The following is a 17,543-nucleotide window of genomic DNA, read 5'->3' as shown; positions in this document are numbered from 1 at the left end:
AGGGTGACCATGTGACCAGTGCGAAGAGCAGTCAGGTGCATCAGCAGGGGAGAGGAAGAGAGAAAGCGGAAGCAAAAAGGAAGGTTTTGAGTTGCTTCTGAAACAGGAGGTGATTCTGCTCAAGTTTGAAAGAGGCAGGGAGGCTGCTCCAGAGGGAGGTCCAGGCCGAGGAGACAGATCTGTCCCCAAATCTCTGCTTAAAGAAGGGTCTGACCCACAGAGATTTGGAGGTGGATGAGCGGAAAGCTTGAGAAGGAAGATGTTTTGGAAGAGAAAGTTGGTGGTAGAGCGGTCCCAGGCCCCAGAAAGCTTTCTGGATGATGCAGAGGGTCTTGCACTTGATCCTTGTAGACACGGGGAGCCAGTGAAGAGATTTCAGAGCTGGAGAGATACAATCCCTGGGCTTGAGGCCAAGGACACGTCTCACAGTCATTTTCTGGATAAGTTGTAAAGGTCGAAGAGTAGAGGCAGGAAGATTTAAAGGCTGTTGCAATAGTCCAGCCTAGAGAGGACCAGAGCTCTGGAGACAGTGAGCTTCTTGGGGAAAGTGAGAAAAGGAACAATACCTCTGAGGAGGTGCAGCTGATAGTTTGAACTCTTAGAGATGTCAGAGATGTGAGGAGAGAAGGAGAGGGTGGAGTCGACGATGACACCAAGGTTTTTAGCCTCATAGGAAGGAGCAGAAAGAGAGCCCAGAGTGGGCAGCCAGAGAGAGAGAGCGAGAGAAAGATATATATATATATATATAGAGAGAGAGAGAGAGAGAGAGAGAGAGAGAGAGAGAGAGAGAGAGAGAGAGAGAAGGAGGGAGTGGGTGGCCTAATGAGGAGGATCTCGGTATTACTGGCATTAAGGCAGAGATAATTGATGGCACACCATTCCTGAATTGCTGTCAGACAGTCTGGTATGAGAGCAGAGGGGAGCCTGAAAGAGACATCCGCATAACATTGAAAATTGGAGCAGAAAGTAGCAATGCAGTGGGCAAGAGGTGCCAGGTAGTGGTTGAAAAGCCAGGGAGAGAGTTTAGACCCCTGGGGAACACCACAAGTAGAGAGAGTGATAAAAGAGAGGACAGACCCCAGTCGGACCTGAGAGGGTCACTCACTGAAAAAGGAGGTCATTCAGGCCAGGATCTGATGCGTAATACCAAGGTTGTAACGGAGGTGATTGAGCAGGATGGCATGGTTGGCCGTGTCAAAGGCAGAGGATATATCGAGGAGAATGAAGACAGAAGGGAGATTAGAGTCAAGATAGGAGAGCAAGTCTTCACGGGTGTTCAGGACAGCAGTTTCCATGCTTCTGTCACCTCTGAAGCCAGACTGGCGGTCATGGCGGCAATCAACAGGTTCAGTATGTAGATTAAACTGGGAGACGGACAGCTTTTCTAAGAGTTTGCCCAGGAAGGGAGTGATGGAGATCGGGCTATAGTTAGCCGGAGAGGAAGGATCGGCTGAGGGCTTTTTAGAAGGGGGTTCACAAGAGAGTGCTTAAGGGGGGAGGGAAAGCTCCAGTGGAAAGAAGTGATTGCAGAAATTGGCCCAGGCTGGAGCGAAGGTGTCGATGTGGTATTTGATGGTTCTAGATGAGCAGGGGAGAACCTGCTTTGATGAGACTTTCATAGATCAGACTTGTCTAGAAACATCGTCACGGGTAAACAGGGGAAAGGAGAAGAAAGGAGTAGGTGACACAGCCTCAGACGGGCCAGGAGTGGTAGAGGAGGAGGAAGAGGAGGTAGAGGAAGAGAGGGTGGGTAGGATGTCCTGAGTTTAAATAGTGAAATGAAAGGCCAAGGCTGCATAGAGGGCCTGGAAGGGAACAGGAGAGGTAGAGACTGCAACAGAATTGGCCAGCTCTATTGAAAAGTTTGGCCAAGTTGTTAGATGTCACAGAGATGTGGTTTTGGATGTAGGCTCTCTTCCTAGAGAGGACAGAGAGGCTGTACTGTCTTTGGAGCAGGCAGCAGGACAGCTTCTCAGGGGATGCGCCCGATGCCCTCCACTTCCTCTACGACGCCCTACATTTGCGTTTAAGGGCAGCAAGGTCGGAGGTAGTGTTGATTAATTATCTGGTGCTCTTTTGAACTTGAATATGAATGCAAAATATATCTGTAAAGAAAGACTGTAATACAAAAGGTGAATTAATAAACTCCTTTCTAAAGAAGATTTGTTCTGCATTCTATGAAACACAACCTTATCCTGGCACCCACACATTGGATATCCCTTCCTCTACATATTCACTCTGCTTCGTTTTACCATATTTTCAGGACTCAGTTCAAAACCCATTTACTTCAAGTCTCTGACTCATGCCTTAACTCTGCTTTTTTTTCCAGACCCTCAATTGTAATGTTGTTGATTTACTATATTATTGTTAAAACACTTTGGTGAAAGTGCTTCATAAATGAAAATAAATACAAATGCATAAGAAATAGACCTATTAAATTAAAAGAAAGTTCATTAAATGAGTTTAAAATTCGAACTCATATTTCAGGAATAATCCAAATCTCACCTCTATTGTGTGTTCAGAAAATTTGAGATTTTGTATTATAAATAAATGAAAGGAGAGTGGTCTGGTATTAAATAAATAAATTATAAAGAATCTAGTTGATTTAGGTGTTTAGATTGACACTAAAATGTGAATAACATATGATAAGGGACTTCTGCTTCATGCTTCATTAGATGGCAAGTAAAACTGCTACAAATAAAAATGCAGAATATATTCTGCAAAAAGTATTCAGAAATAATAAATATATATATATACATTGGATACAAATGAATTGGTACGTGATTCTCAATATGGAGAATACACTTTATTAGATTATAATCCAATTGAAAAGATGGTTTATGTGGATAAACAGGAGTTAGCAAATGAAAATAAATCAAAATAGAAAATAAATGGCAAATCTCTAGCAGCTCAAGAAGAGGAGAAATCAGACAAAAATCAAATATTAAATCAATGTAACAATTTGGTGGAAGAAATTAAATAGTTAGATAAAGATTTTGCATCTGGCTTATCACCTGCTATGATTATTTTATTAGACACCCACCTTAAGACTTTATTATCAATCATGGTCGTACTAGAAAGAAATCATGTTGGTATTGATATCTAAGCGTCCCTATAAACTAATGTATGACAAATGTTAGCTGCAACAGGAGAGTTACAGAGATTGCAAAAAGATAAAACTGTGAGAAATAAATAGGTATTAATACAATTAATAATCATAATGTTGAAGCATCTGAAATGTGGTCGAACAACTGCATGGCATGGATGGTGGATGAGTTATTTGCTCACAATGATTTGTCATCTTTAGTTCAGGCAAATGCCAAATGAAAGATGACAGGAGGTTAAAGGGAATGTGCAAAATACTAAAGCTGTTAAGAATTTAAAAGAAAAGAATACATAGAAGGAAATATTTGCCAGAATTGTTTTTAGATAGCAATCAACAAGATGAACAGTCTAAGGCAGAGGGATATAATGTAACAAAGGAAAAAGAATGATGGAAAATAAAAAATGAAAAAAACAAACCATAATCTTATAGACCGTGCTATCGAAAGTATACATTCATTTTTTTAACTAAAAAGAAAAATAGCCACCACAAAAGGAAGAGGCTAAAACAAATGCAATATCTAGCGTAAAATGGTGCATGTACCAGATGATTTGTGAGGTCGGTAAATCTGAAAAAAAATCATAGCCACTGGAAAAGAGAACATTTAAATATAATTCATCCGATGAAATCCCCTATTAAATTCAAATGAAATATTTTGGATGTGTATGACAGTATGGAAACAGTAATAGATATATAGTTTAATAAATCCAGTTAGTTGATATTCTGTATGTTGTTTAACCCCGCAAGTCTATGCAAGAAATACGAGCATGGTCGTCCTGGGAACTTAAGGGGTTAAATATATAATGATGTGATTTTTCAACAGAACTAAAATTCTTAGTTTGTTACATGGAATCCCTCATTCAAGATCATGACAAAATAAGGTATCGATCTGGTAGCTTTAAGAATGTTCACTAAGAATGGGTCCCTGGTATAGGTTATATTAATTGTCAGTTGAAAATAGGGACTGATATGATTATGAACGTAGCATATTAATTTAAAAAAATGGTGATCAATATAACCGAATTGGAGAAGAATCAGTCTATATGTACTTATGAAATTAAATTTAACAGTAGTGGAAAATGAAAGTAATCAAAGAGAAGGTCAGGATAAATCGAGTGTAAATCAAGAAGTTAAATTAGATCTACAAAGTAGTATTAGCCATTGTAAAAGAAGGACGTCCAATGTATTCAATAAAGAGATTGAGCAAAGTAAATTGGATGAAGATTTAAATTGGAATTGGCTATCAGGTTTTTTTTTACAATCGAACATGTGAAATGATCGCTAATATTAAGATGTACAAGGTTAAAGATATACAAATAATATCATGGAATATTGCAGATGTCTTCAAGCTAAGGATTGATCAAGTGAATGAGGATTTTCAATACAAAAATAGAATATGTTGCATGTGATCTAGTTAACCACTGTCCTTAACTTTTAAAATGTTCTGTGAGTGTATAAACCTGCTTTAAAAGGAAAACCTGGAAATGATTGATTATGATTCATAGAACAGATTTGGTAGGATTGCTTGAACAAATACATTTTGAGTTAAAATATATATTAAGTGTGAGAATAGGAAATAAAATGAATGCTGTTCATACGGTTGAAGTCATTAACACATATTTTCCACCCGGTAATAGATATAATAATTTAATTGATGTTTTAAATTATACATTGAGATACAGGATGAACTATTGCATATTCCAAGGGGCTAATTGGCCCAGATGTAAGGGCAATAAAAGAGGTGTTGCACTAGTTAACATGTGCAGTGAACGTTATTTCCATATTGTGAATGGCTGTATTGAGAAGGACAATCCAGCAGTAAGTAATTCTGTAAAACACAAAGCTAGGTCTTTCATGGATATTGGTATTTTATCTATGAGACCATTTAATCACGTTTTATCTTTGGATGTTTTCCCTAATGTATAAAGTGATGATCACTTGGTTCACCACCAATTAGGTTGGATCCACTGGCATTTAGAATATACAATACCTCCCCATGAGAATATTGACATTAGCAATACTTTGAGAATGTGCCCTTCAGGAAAATATTGAATCTCTAAGATCAATCTATTTTGACTACAACATGATATGGAAGATGATTTTTGTATTAAGAGGATGATATCTAAGATATTGTGTAAAATAACAGTGTGGGGCTCCTGTAATGAGCAGGTTCTGAAAAATATCAACATAATAATTGTTTAAAGCACTTAATCTGGTTGTATAAAGGTGGGTAAATATTTCTTTAGAGAGACTATTTGTAAAGGTGAAGATTTCTGCAATGTGCTCAAAGGATAAGCCAATAGGTCTTAAAGAAAGCATGAAAAGGTATAGGGTCTCTGGCCAATTTCAATTAGCAATGGATTCACGCAAAATTAATCCAAATTGTAGTCATACGTTGTTGCTCCATTGTTCTACTATTTATATAAATGTACTGTACTTTCTAATAATTGGAAGGATGGGGGTGAAAAATCTCAGCTGAAGAATTATAGGTTAGTGGCTTTACAATATCCTGCTGCAAAACTCTCTAGAAAGATAATACTGGAAAAATATGTAGAATGGGCTAATGCGAATAAGATAGTTCTGTTTCACCAAACAGGATTTATAAAAGGTGATAGTACATCAGATAATATTGCAGTTTTAAATCATTTAGTATTAAAACATAGTAGAAAAAATGATATGCGGTGTACATGGTATTTTTAGATTTGTCAAATGCCTTTGATAGGGTGGATTTCCTTTGGTGGACATTAGAAATGTGAGGTATTTGTATTTGTTTGTTGATATACTTTTAGCCAAATCAGCTTTGTATATACACAACATTGTTACAATAGCTCATTAAAATCATCAGAATTTACCATATCACAAACTAAGATTACATAACATGACACCCGTCTTCCCACATAAATGAACATAATATACTCAATATACGCTATCCTTAATTATCCAACAATATCGAATATTACAATATAAAAAGTTTCCTTAGATAGAATTATATAACATCTCATGATAATTCATTTAAAATCTCTAGGCATTCCATAAAAATTTGACAAAGAAATAGATAAAATGAATATCATTTCCCTTCATACATTTCTTCCTCATGTCCACCGTTATTGTGCTATCGCATTTGTTATTGTAACATTTATTCAATTCTGCGCGTAAGGTGGTTAAACTTTCAGTCAACTAAGATGTGCTCTGCTGACTGTTCTGTTGACCCCACATAGTCAACACCAGCGGTCTGCGCGCCTTATGTTAGTGGGTGCCCCTGTAATTTCAAGCACAGACATATATTTAATTTAATCAACAGATAATATCTTACGGTCCAGCTACTTGTGTACGCCATTATATAATTTGGGCTAACATCCTGCTTCATTATATATGCTATGAAGCGACTGCTATTCACATGTGTTGCTAGTTTAACATGATCTGCTTCATAGCTGTATGCCTCCAGTTTCTGTTTTAACCACCTTTTACATCACCACTGATGGTTCAAACGGCTGTCTCTCCTAAACCCTAGGAGCCATCTGTCATGGATTTTTCTGATTTTGGACAGTGTGCCCATATGAGTATATGCTTCAATAGATGCGTTAGCTCTTAAGTAACTCACTATGATAGTGTTATTCTCTAACATCAAGAGCTTTTCGTACCATAGGGTTACTCTAGATGTGGAGACAGCCATTATGCCTTTTATATTAAATTCAAGTCTAGGGTATTCAACTGGTAGGCTCTTGGGCATTCTAAATAATATCCCTAGCATTTTCGCTTCAAGATTATTCATTTTGGAGGTTAGACCATGGTCCCACACTTCGACTCTGTTCATAAGAACTGGTATGATCTTTGCTGTGTATAACAATATAATTGTATGGATTGACACTCCTCCTTGCCGCCCAATAAATGCACTTTTTTTCTTATTCTTTTTTTTGTATTTATAACGCACACAGAACAGAGTAAACCGTTTAGCGGCGCAGATGACAACAAAAATTCACAGAGAACACAGCTAAGTCCATACAGGACCCCCTAGTTGTAAGGCCTCTCTATCTGAACAGAAAGGTCTTTAGTGCTCGGCGAAACAGAAGAAGTGAACTCACATCCTTATTTTTAAGCGTAGGGAGTTCCACAATTTTGGGCCGAAAACAGAAAATCTTCTGTCGCCCGGGAAATTGTATACTAAATGGGGGACAACCAAAAGGTGACCATCACTAGAGCTTAATTGTCTCACGGGGTGATATGGCTGGATTAGCTCTCTCAGATACAAAGGGGCGATACCATTTACACATTTAAAAATAATACAGGCTACCTTAAACCTGATGCGATCTTCAATTGAAAGCCAACGTAGCTCACGACGAAATGAAGACACATGAGCAGTTCTGCTCAGCTTGTATATCATCCTGACAGCCGCGTTCTGTGCTTTCTGGAGTCGCTGAAGTTGTTTGGATGGAATACCCAGCAATTGACTGTTACATTAGTCCAAAAGGGTGCTGGTTAATGAACTGAATACGTCTCATGCATTCATTTTGCGTTTCTATCCAATGGAATTTCCAGCTTAATGTCTCATCAATTACCACCCCTAGATATTTATACTGTTTTACACATTTGAGTGGTTGCAACTCATAATTCCATATATACTTACAGCTAAGTTCAGTACATTTCCCTTTAAAAACCATGATTTTCCATTTGCTGATATTTACCTTAATGCCATTTATGTGTTTGATCAAGAAATAGTAAGCCATCAGCATAACCCAGCCAGTTTATTCTCTGTGTCCCAATCTTAATTGCGAAAGACTTGGAGTTGAGAAAAGCTGCATGGAGGTCTGCCAAATACAGATTAAAAAGGGTGGCAGCCAGGGTACAACCCTGCTTAACTCCTCTGCTGGTCGGAATCGAGTCAGATAGTTTGCCTTTGACATTCAAATGTATGCATATTCTAGTGTCGCGATATAGCAGTACTAGCATGTTTAGCAAACTTTTGGCATTCCCCATGCTGTAAGTTTGGACCACAGCCTATTTCGCATTACGGTGGCAAAGGCCACGCTAAAATCTGTCTATGCACCGTATACTGCAGACTTTTAAAATCTTGTTCATATACTCCACTGCAGACACTAGCATTAATACATTGTGGGTGGTATTAGAGTTTTGCCTAAAGCCAATACGGTTGGGTGGAAGAATGTTATTCGTACTAATCCTTGTAGGTAATTCTACTCAAATGACTTTTGCAAACAGTTTTCCAGGGATATTTAGCATTGCTAACATCCTGTAGTTAGCCGGGCTTGTCCAGCTCCCTTTTTTATATATGGGGAGAATATGGCTAGCGCTCCATGACGGGGTAGTGTCCCAGGACGTCCAATCCCCACAAAGAGGAGATATAGTGCCATGGCCCAAAATGTAGCTGATTGATTTTATTAAACTATTTCATATGCCATCCGGGCCTGTTGCGCGAGATGAATTTAATTGACTAATTATCAATGTTAGATCTTTAACTGAAGATTTTCATTTCCATACACATGATGGTAATTCAATTGTCGCATCTAGTGGGGGTCTGGCTGTTTAGCGTTGTATCAATGTGTTTAACCCATACATTTTCTGCTATGCTTTGTTGGGGTGGCCCACGATGTACTGCACCTCTAATGACTGCCCAAACTCCTCGGGTATTCCCACTAAAAATAGGATTAACACATTGATGCCATCATCCTCTTTCACAGGTTATGCAGGAGGCTTTTAGCCATCTCTTATACGAAATGTGTACTTGTTTAATGGACCTGCGTGTTTCCCACTCTGTATTTAAGCTGTTTGCAAATTTCAATATATTTTAGCCTTTTAAATATTTTTATTAAAGCGCACCTTTTTGATGCCAGACAGGTTCTAGTGCTCCTGAAGGCTTTTAGCTGTTTATAGTCAAAGTTTCAACAGTCATATAGTGTCGAAATAAAATACAACAGTTTTGACTCAAAAGCATCGGAATTTTTTTTTTTAATGCCCTTTTTGGGGGGGGGGCACCCTCAAACCCTTGTTTTTTGAGGAAAAAGCACTACTTTTACTATATGAAAGCAAAAAAAAAAAGTACATAAAAAAAATGCATTCGAAAAAAATGTTTTCGGTGCTTTTGTTTCCAAATTATTGTATTTCGAAACTATTTTTTCGAAAACTTTGATGGGACACCCTTTTAGCAACTCTACGTTGTACAGTTGTTGTCTTAATCTCATTTAAAAGTGTAGTGATGCCATCTATGATACTAGAAGTCACATTTATTTGACCATTTTTATGTTGATCAATACATTTTGGCAATAGCAGCTTAGCCAATGCATCTGCTTTGTCCATATTTTTTGGATTCCACTGTATTCGGTTTTGGTTATTATTAGTGAAAATGTCTCCATTCTCATCGTAGTCATTACTATGAGTCCCAGTTTGTTCAATGTCTAGAGTGACAGACAAGGTGGTCGCTTTCTTCTCGCAATACTATGGGCATATCTAAGAGAATTTACATCGCATTTGGGTTTCACAAATACATAGTCAATCGTGGGTGCACTTTTTCCACTAATTCGGGTAAATGCGCTAGTTGAGTAACATTGACAATTACATTTAGTTTTGCCATCGAATAAGAGTAGAGGAGCTTTACCCAAGCCTTTCCTTGTTGCTTCATTGGGCGTAACTTAGTAGGATAGAAGCTTACTAACCTCATAGACAGACTTTCATTATTTTCTATGTGGGCATTAAAATCTCCCACAATCACTAGCGGGACATTAGGAAAACACGCCTGTATCAGCTTTTTAACAGGTCTCACATTCTGTTTTGTGGCAACTGCCCCATGGGATCATGAATGTTTATTATAATAAAATGTTTACTCAGATATGAAGCAGTTGCCACCAATACCATTGGAGAAGACTTTCATAATCCAGGAGAGGCGAAGAGATAGCAGCAGGCCACCCTTAGGTCTACCTAATCGACCTTTAGTGGCTTTTTGCTGGATGATAATCTGTCCATCTAATTCCACATTCTCTATTAACCCGGTTTCTTGTAGCACCACCAACCAGAATAACTCAATATAGGTCAAAAATCCACCATCAGACGTTAAGTGACTTTTTCTCCTAGTATGCCAAGAGCATAAAAAGCAAGGTCAATGACATATAGTTGTGAAGTGGGACATGATTATCGTCAGCAACCAATGCCAGTAGCCCTCACTATTGAGTTCACTCTGGCTTTTCACATGAACATTGTTATTTCCTTCAAAATTACTAGTTTTTCCAGCAACAATTTGGTCGGCCCGTCTTCCTGGTTTAGTTTTGGCAACTAAATAGAGACTCTGTGAGTTTGAGGTCAGAGGGTTTAATCAGTCTCTTTTTTGCGGGGAGATTGGCACAATTTTACTTTTAAATCCCAGTTTTACGAGTTCAGATTCATAATTAATAATGTACCGGAGCGTATCCTCTGAAGTAAACCAGATTTTGGATACTGAGATCAGTGAATGTTCATGTTGATCTACTATTTTGATGTGCTAAGAGCTACTACGCAGTGGAATAGGTCTAGAATAAATGCCGGTTCAGAGGGTGAGGGTATTCTTTATTGGACAGCCTGGAGTTCTAACGCTTCGAATACTGCTGCGTACATTTTATCAGTCTCAGTGTAAATCCTGCGATTATGCTGATCTGGCTTTTTAGTTGCAGGTATATATATATATTTATATATATATATATGTATTTGATTCACTATATTTTGTTGTTAAAGAAGTAATTTCGTGGGTGTTGCTTCTGTCAATGTTTTCTCTATTCCCATCACTTAGTATCTCTACGTGCTCATTCACAAACAGACATTCAATGTCTTCCAATGCACCGTCTATGTTAGAGCATCGGCATTTACTATTTTTATGCTTTTCAAATTTGTTGGTGGCTTTACAAAAACGCTGATTTTGCTGTTTTGTCACACTCACAGTAGTCTTTGGACGAGTGATATCAGACACAGGATCATCATTGGATATTATACGTGTTGCTTCGATCTCAGGCATTACACATGCATTGGGGGCATCGTTCCTTTATTACTGTACATGAATGCTTGAGCTATTTGTTTCTTTTTGTGACTTTTGGGGCATTATTAATACTTTTATATAAGAGTACATATTGTACGTCAATTTTGTTCTCTAATCGTTCACATCTTCCACCACTGCAGTACATCTTCAAAGATGTTAAACATTGTAATAGAGGTCATACGGTATCTAGTATATCCATTGAAAATGGAGTCATCGAATTCAAATACATCAAATTTTATTCATTAAATATACTTTCCATCGAAATGCATTTTCATTGAACAAAATTAGCTGGATTTTTTAAATCGAAAATTAGGATTAGGGTTTGGGTTATGGTTAGGGTAGTGTTTGGGTTAGGGTTTGGGTTAGGGGGGTGCCCATGGGGGTTAGGGGTCTTGGGGGGGAATACTTTGAAGATTTCAGCACCGGACAGCTCCATGTAATGTTTCAATGTGGGGAGAAAATGCATTGAAATGCTGTCTTTTACATGTAAAAGTACATATCCATCGAAACTTGTCCATTCCTATATATTCGATGGACAAGTTTCGATGGATATGTACTTTTACATGTAAAAGATAGCATTCAATGCATTTGTTTTTGTTACATTTCTTTCGATGGATGTCATTTTCGATGGTTTTGTTTCGATCCAAAAACTATAAACCGGTCGTACTCCTATTCACTGGACTACTATTATCTTAATTTTGCTCAGCAAACTCGAACTGGTCCCCACAGTCTATGGATGTATTATGCACCATATTAATCTCACATGGCGTGGAAATCACTGTCTGTTCAATCCTATCAGATGGTGCGGCATATGTAGATTTTTCCTTCACGTCTATCGCATCTAAATCAATTTCGTACATCTCAGAACTTTTCATTAGTGCCAACTTGAATCACCACAGAAATGTAATGCATGTGTGAGTATCTCACCTGGATAATCATGTGCATTTTCACCGCTGTTGAATTCAGAGCTGGGCCCATCCTCTGTGCCATCCTCACCTAAGCCCGCTTCCAAGGATTTGATTGTCTCCAGGAGGTACTGGAGGCATTCCCGCTCCTCTGGAGTCAGCCAGCGCAGAAACTCCTCTTCCTGGAAGTCCCAATGAGTATGGGATGAAAACAGTAGAGAGCATTAAGGTCATAGTTAGTGATGTTTTTTATTGCAGTTTTTAATTGGTATTATGCATGACCATATCATCTTGCATTTGGGTGCTAATCTTGTATTAATAGGAGGGTTTGGCTTTTTGTAAAGCTGGTCTACTGGGCGACTCGTTAAGAAACCAAAATATCTTGATCCAATGTTCAAATCATAGAAAAGAAATTAACCGGGTTGTGGTGAGTCCATGTAGAGAAAAATGTCGCAGTTCTCTGGAGTGCAACGGTATAAAGCCTAACCTGTTAATTCATAGTTAATGGAAAAAAGACTCCAGTCTAACACTTCTGAATCGAGTCCAACCGACGCGAGTGATTTTTCGCCATTACGGAAGTTATTGTGGGATTAATCCCATTCAAAGGAATACTACTAACTCTAAGAGTGAATAAGATGCAATGTCACATTGGTTTTGCTGCAAGCTGTTAATTCAATCTTGAATACTAGCCCAGGGCACATGCACGGAATAAACTTCAATCAACTGTGACTTACTGGCGCAGAGTCCTGGAGTCTTTTTTTCCATTTTTCCATTAACTAATCTTGTAGTAATAGCCAATGGGATGCACAGATATGGTTATTTACAGAGAAGAAGAGAAATGTAATTCCCTCTTGCAGCTGGGACGCACCCATAAATAAATGTATTAGAACAAAATAAATTGGGTCATTTAAAAAAGATGGGGCATTTGACCATAACATTAATGAATCAACTATAGTTGGCCAGGAGTCTGCGGTCAAAAGGCAAATGGTACAAAATATCACGGATTGCATTCAGCCCAGGGGAGCACAATCCATTGACTTCTTCATGGTTCTTAATCAAAAATGGTGGAGGGGTCGCCAATTAGACGCTAAATGTGTTAGACAAAACAAGTGGTTCTAATGTTCCAGTCAATCGAATGGAATGACTATGGCGTTAATGGCCACGGTTTGTTGGGTGTCCTTACCCACGTTTGAGCTATCATGCTACAACATTTGGCGCTCTGGGCTTAGAAAATCCAAGATGACCAAAAAGCCCACAAGTGCGCCAGAATCCAGGAGAACCACGCAGTTTGTGCGCACACCAAAATGGTTACCTAACTTGCCGCCCACCAGTGTAAAGAAAGATCTTTGTTAACAAAATCCACTGTTACTGATGTCAAAAAGTTGCTGAAATCGTGGCTCATTGGACCACTTTAAAGATTCAACCCTTTTGTGGGGTTCCACATAACCATCTTACTGTAAGGAGCCCCATCAAAACAATGTTAAGCAAGGATTATTTACTACCATGTAAGAACCATTCCTGTTTAGAATGCATTAATCCAAGAAAGATCCCAAAATTGCATGCAGTACCAACAAAATCCTCAAGGCGGCGCTAGCAGTCTAAACTCTGACAGGAGAACTGAGTGCAGTTGCTGACAAAGGGATTTGACTCAGCTGACTTCAAAGGCTGCATTTTAATTCAAAATTAGCCATCTGCTGTTCCCAGAGGCCTGAAGCCTGGGAAACCCTCTCACCTCCAGAGATTCACACCAGGAGTTAGAATCTCACATGACCTCTTGATTGATAGAAGGCAGACTGGCTGGGAGCCTCCTGGAGACCACACAATAATCTCTTGCAATTGAATAGGATATGTTGATTTTGACTGTTTCCTGTCAACAAAGGCCTGCCTGCCAGAAGACACATGTGACTGACCCACCCAAGTCTTGGAGGCGGACTCCAACACTCTGAGAACTGAATTGAAAGCAAAATATATATATTACAGAAACACTGATAACTCTTTGTAATCAAATGACAGAAATGTATAACTTTGAGAGCCTTAATTTAAAAAATGTACCTTCAATTCAAGCCCAAACTCCAATTTGTGTGATGTTCTGGGGGCAAACTAGCAGTTAAGAGGGTATTACTTAAAATGTCTGCATGTGAAAAGTCTGATACTTCATCAATCAATGCCTACATGCCTTGCACACATTTGGGTAAAATTGAGTAAGAATCTGATATTGATAACTTGACCAAAAAGTGAAATATGTTGCCATTTCTCAATGCAAGCTCTCAGGAAGAGCAGATTTGAGAAGGGTATATCTCATGTGATATGCATGATGGGTGCATGTAATTTCAAACCACTGTGTAGCTATGAAATATGTCTTTTTGATCAAATATAGATTGTGTGTAAAGTTCACAGGGGTGGGTTCTCTGTATCATAAACAGACCTCATCATGATGACACTTCATTTCATTCCCCCAATCAAGGGGAAGAGGAGGAAGTGGCCAATGACAAGTGGAGAGGGGTAGGGCCTAGGAAGCTAGCCTATCCACCCACTTTCAAAACACATAAAAGCAGACAGTCAGGACAGATAGGGACATTCTATTCCATCTGCTGCGGGACGTTCTGCCGGGAAAATCCATACTTTACCTCCATCAACCTCCAGAGAGCCAACATAGAGACTTCAATCTATCCACCTTCAGAGACCAAGACTTTACTTCAGAATTTGTAGCAGAGAGGTCAACTACAAGCTAAATCCCTCTTTAGCAGGCCTCAAATCATTGCCATTATCACAGCCAGGTGAGCTGTTTGAATTCTTTGCAAGAACTCTTGCCATTTGCCAGAGAGCAGTGTTGTATCCAGAGAGAGACCAGCTGAACCGGAGACCGCTGTATCCGGACCCACAGACCTGATCAGAACCAGAGACCCAGACCAGACCAGCAGAGTAGAGCTGACCCCGACGCTGTGCGCAGAGACCGTCCGTGGCGAGTGAAGAAAACCTGTTGACCAGATCCGTGGTGAGGCCCATTCTATTTCTAAATATATTGTGAGTACCTAGCAGAACTGTGCAGAACCAATCTCTTAGTTAAAATAATCTAATCCAAGCTATTTTAATCTAAGTAGAACGGCCTCCTAACTGTCACCTGTCATTTGCAAAGCTGTCACTTGTCTTTTTGAACTTTAAAATTTCAAATCTGAAAAACGACCTTTACCATATCGCTCATATCTCTGTGACCGTTTGTCTTAGAGACTTGCAGTAACTTTCCTCTGAAAGCTGGGAATCTTGGCTTTGCAACGAACCTAGAACCGCATTCCTATTCTCTATACTTTTGCCGCAATCGCGAAAAACGCACTCGCGAATTTTACCGCGATTTGCAAATTTCTCCACGTGTGAAAACAGCAGCTTCTTTGCTTTCCTTGCTAAAAATTCGTTTGCCTCTTAAGAACCATCCCTGAATCATTTCTAGAGTGAGCCTGGACTAATATTAACTAGATACCACTCATCCTGAACCTCTAGAGGGAATTAAAAGCATTTTAGCATATTTTTCACTTCATTGCCAGCACATATAAAAGCATTTTGGGCCTGTGTTTCAAACTTCTGTAGTCTAAGCTTGCTGGGGTGAACTGAATTACATTTGATTGCATTTCTGAGAACTGTGTGCTTTCCTTCCATTTCCTTGCATTGCATAAAAGGGGGGGGGTTGAATTGTCCAAGAAAGTGATTACATTGTCTTTTGCTGAAATCCTATCAAGTTATTTTCTGTACTGCATTTCATTCCACATTGCATCCATTTGAAACCATCAAAGTATTGTTGCTATCTTATCCATCCTATAACCACTCATCATTGATTATAAAGAAGTGTGCTAGTGCCGGACTATCCATTATTGATTACTGCTCAGATTAAGTGTGGTATTCAATTATTAATTTATTATAAAGCGTGATATATATATATATATTGTTTAAATTATCAAATAAACCTTTTAAACTTGCAAAACAGAACTACTTCTTGGCTCAGTGGGGTCAGGGGATTCTAAGAGAGGGGTGTTATATAGGGGTAGTCATCCAGAACACATGAACTGGACATAAAGATATATCAATAAGGGTTTCCATTCAGTATCCCAGACTAGGCATTGACTTAGCTGTAGTATTGAATTGAATCCTCTTACAGGTTACATGGTTACCTGGCTGTCAATTTACCACCGGCCCTTTAACCTAATGTTTAGTGTAGTTACGGGTCTGGTGAGTCTGCCTCAATGGCCATTAACTCTATTAGCATCCAGAGAAAACATCTGGGGTAAAATACAAACAAAGATGGCCACTAAAAATTGTAAAGAGAGGTCATACTGAGTCCCTTTGCTTTTCCAATGTCTGTGCTGCGGTCATCCAGCGAGGAAGAAGATATCGTTTGAGCATGGAAAGGGCAGGTAAATGGTCGGGGAGGCGGTGGCCAGAGGGCGCTGACGCGGAGCTAGGGCCATGAGTAAGTCAAGTGGGAAAGGGGCGAAGAAGATGGTGGTCCGCAGTTGAGGTGCCGGTGACTAAAATGGACTGCAGGCTTTCATTGCTCGATTCAGTATGCCTCCCTGGCTCGCAGATTTGCTGACGCCTCCCCTACATGTGCTAAGAGTGGCTCAGAGAAGGTGAAGTGGTCTTCCCCCTTTGATTGGATGAACATTCCTGCTATTACCCATTGCTGTGGTGGAACTCATGATTCCGCCCAATCTTTCCCAATAATGGAGATCCTCCACACAAACACCTATTGCAGAGTGTGTGAAGTGATTAAACTAATTTACATGGAGAAATGAATGCTTCTAGAAAGAACAAAAGTTATATCACTTGCATTGAGCAGCAATTTATTTCAGGCCCTACAACGGGATCCTCTGAAATAGGTCGGTGTGATCCATTAATTCCCATGCTATGACAAAAGTTCACGTAGGTCTCCCTCTGTCGGACTCAGACCTTTCAACTAAAAAGTACCTGATCCAGCTTAGATCTCCCTCAGCCGGGCTCGGACTTTGTAATCACAGCACTTGCAGTGGTTCCTTTCCCCAAGCTTCATTCACATTCTTTCATATCCCAAAACTTTCCTTCCCCAAACTTATTTCATGTTTAAGGTGTCCCTCCATCAGGCTCAGACCGTTCCCTGATGACGAAGACCTTTGAATGTGCAAGGCTTTTACCATAGACCTCGGCAGGACTACTTCGACTCTCACTTCAGTTCTCATTTAATGTTATTTGCCCTAATGTCTTTTGGTATTGGTAGATCCATACCACAATCAGAAAAGTTATAAGAAATCTTCCTTTTAAAGAAATCACCTTTTAACTTGCCTTTTCGTCTGGGTTAATCTTGACTATTGCGCATTTCAAAGTTCTGTCACTCTTCCGCTTAACAACAAGAAATCAATCATTTCACAGAGACTTTCAAGTGGGCTATTTCCTTTCGCTGGACGGCTCCGCTACTCTGTCTTAAAAGTTAATTACTGGTTTGCTTTCTTTTGTGTTTTATCGCCATGCACGCAACCTTCAATTGTAAGATACAGTATTG

General features: G+C 39.2%; 1 protein-coding gene across 2 annotated transcripts in view; it reads right to left on the bottom strand.

The window, feature by feature from the left end:
- Positions 1 to 17,543, bottom strand: part of LOC138566219 (uncharacterized) — a 306,108-nt gene that overhangs the window by 38,546 nt on the left and 250,019 nt on the right. For both annotated transcript variants that reach the window (XM_069643275.1, XM_069643274.1), the window contains exon 3: positions 12,042 to 12,201. In XM_069643275.1, coding sequence (XP_069499376.1) covers positions 12,042 to 12,201 — 160 coding nt within the window. The remainder of the gene's footprint in view (positions 1 to 12,041; positions 12,202 to 17,543) is intronic.

Source organism: Ambystoma mexicanum, chromosome 2p, assembly GCF_040938575.1.
Source record: "Ambystoma mexicanum isolate Mex_15411 chromosome 2p, UKY_AmexF1_1, whole genome shotgun sequence".
NCBI lineage: Eukaryota > Metazoa > Chordata > Amphibia > Caudata > Ambystomatidae > Ambystoma > Ambystoma mexicanum.
The sequence above is the reverse complement of the archived record's forward strand: the minus strand, read 5'-3'. Positions and strand labels throughout refer to the sequence as shown.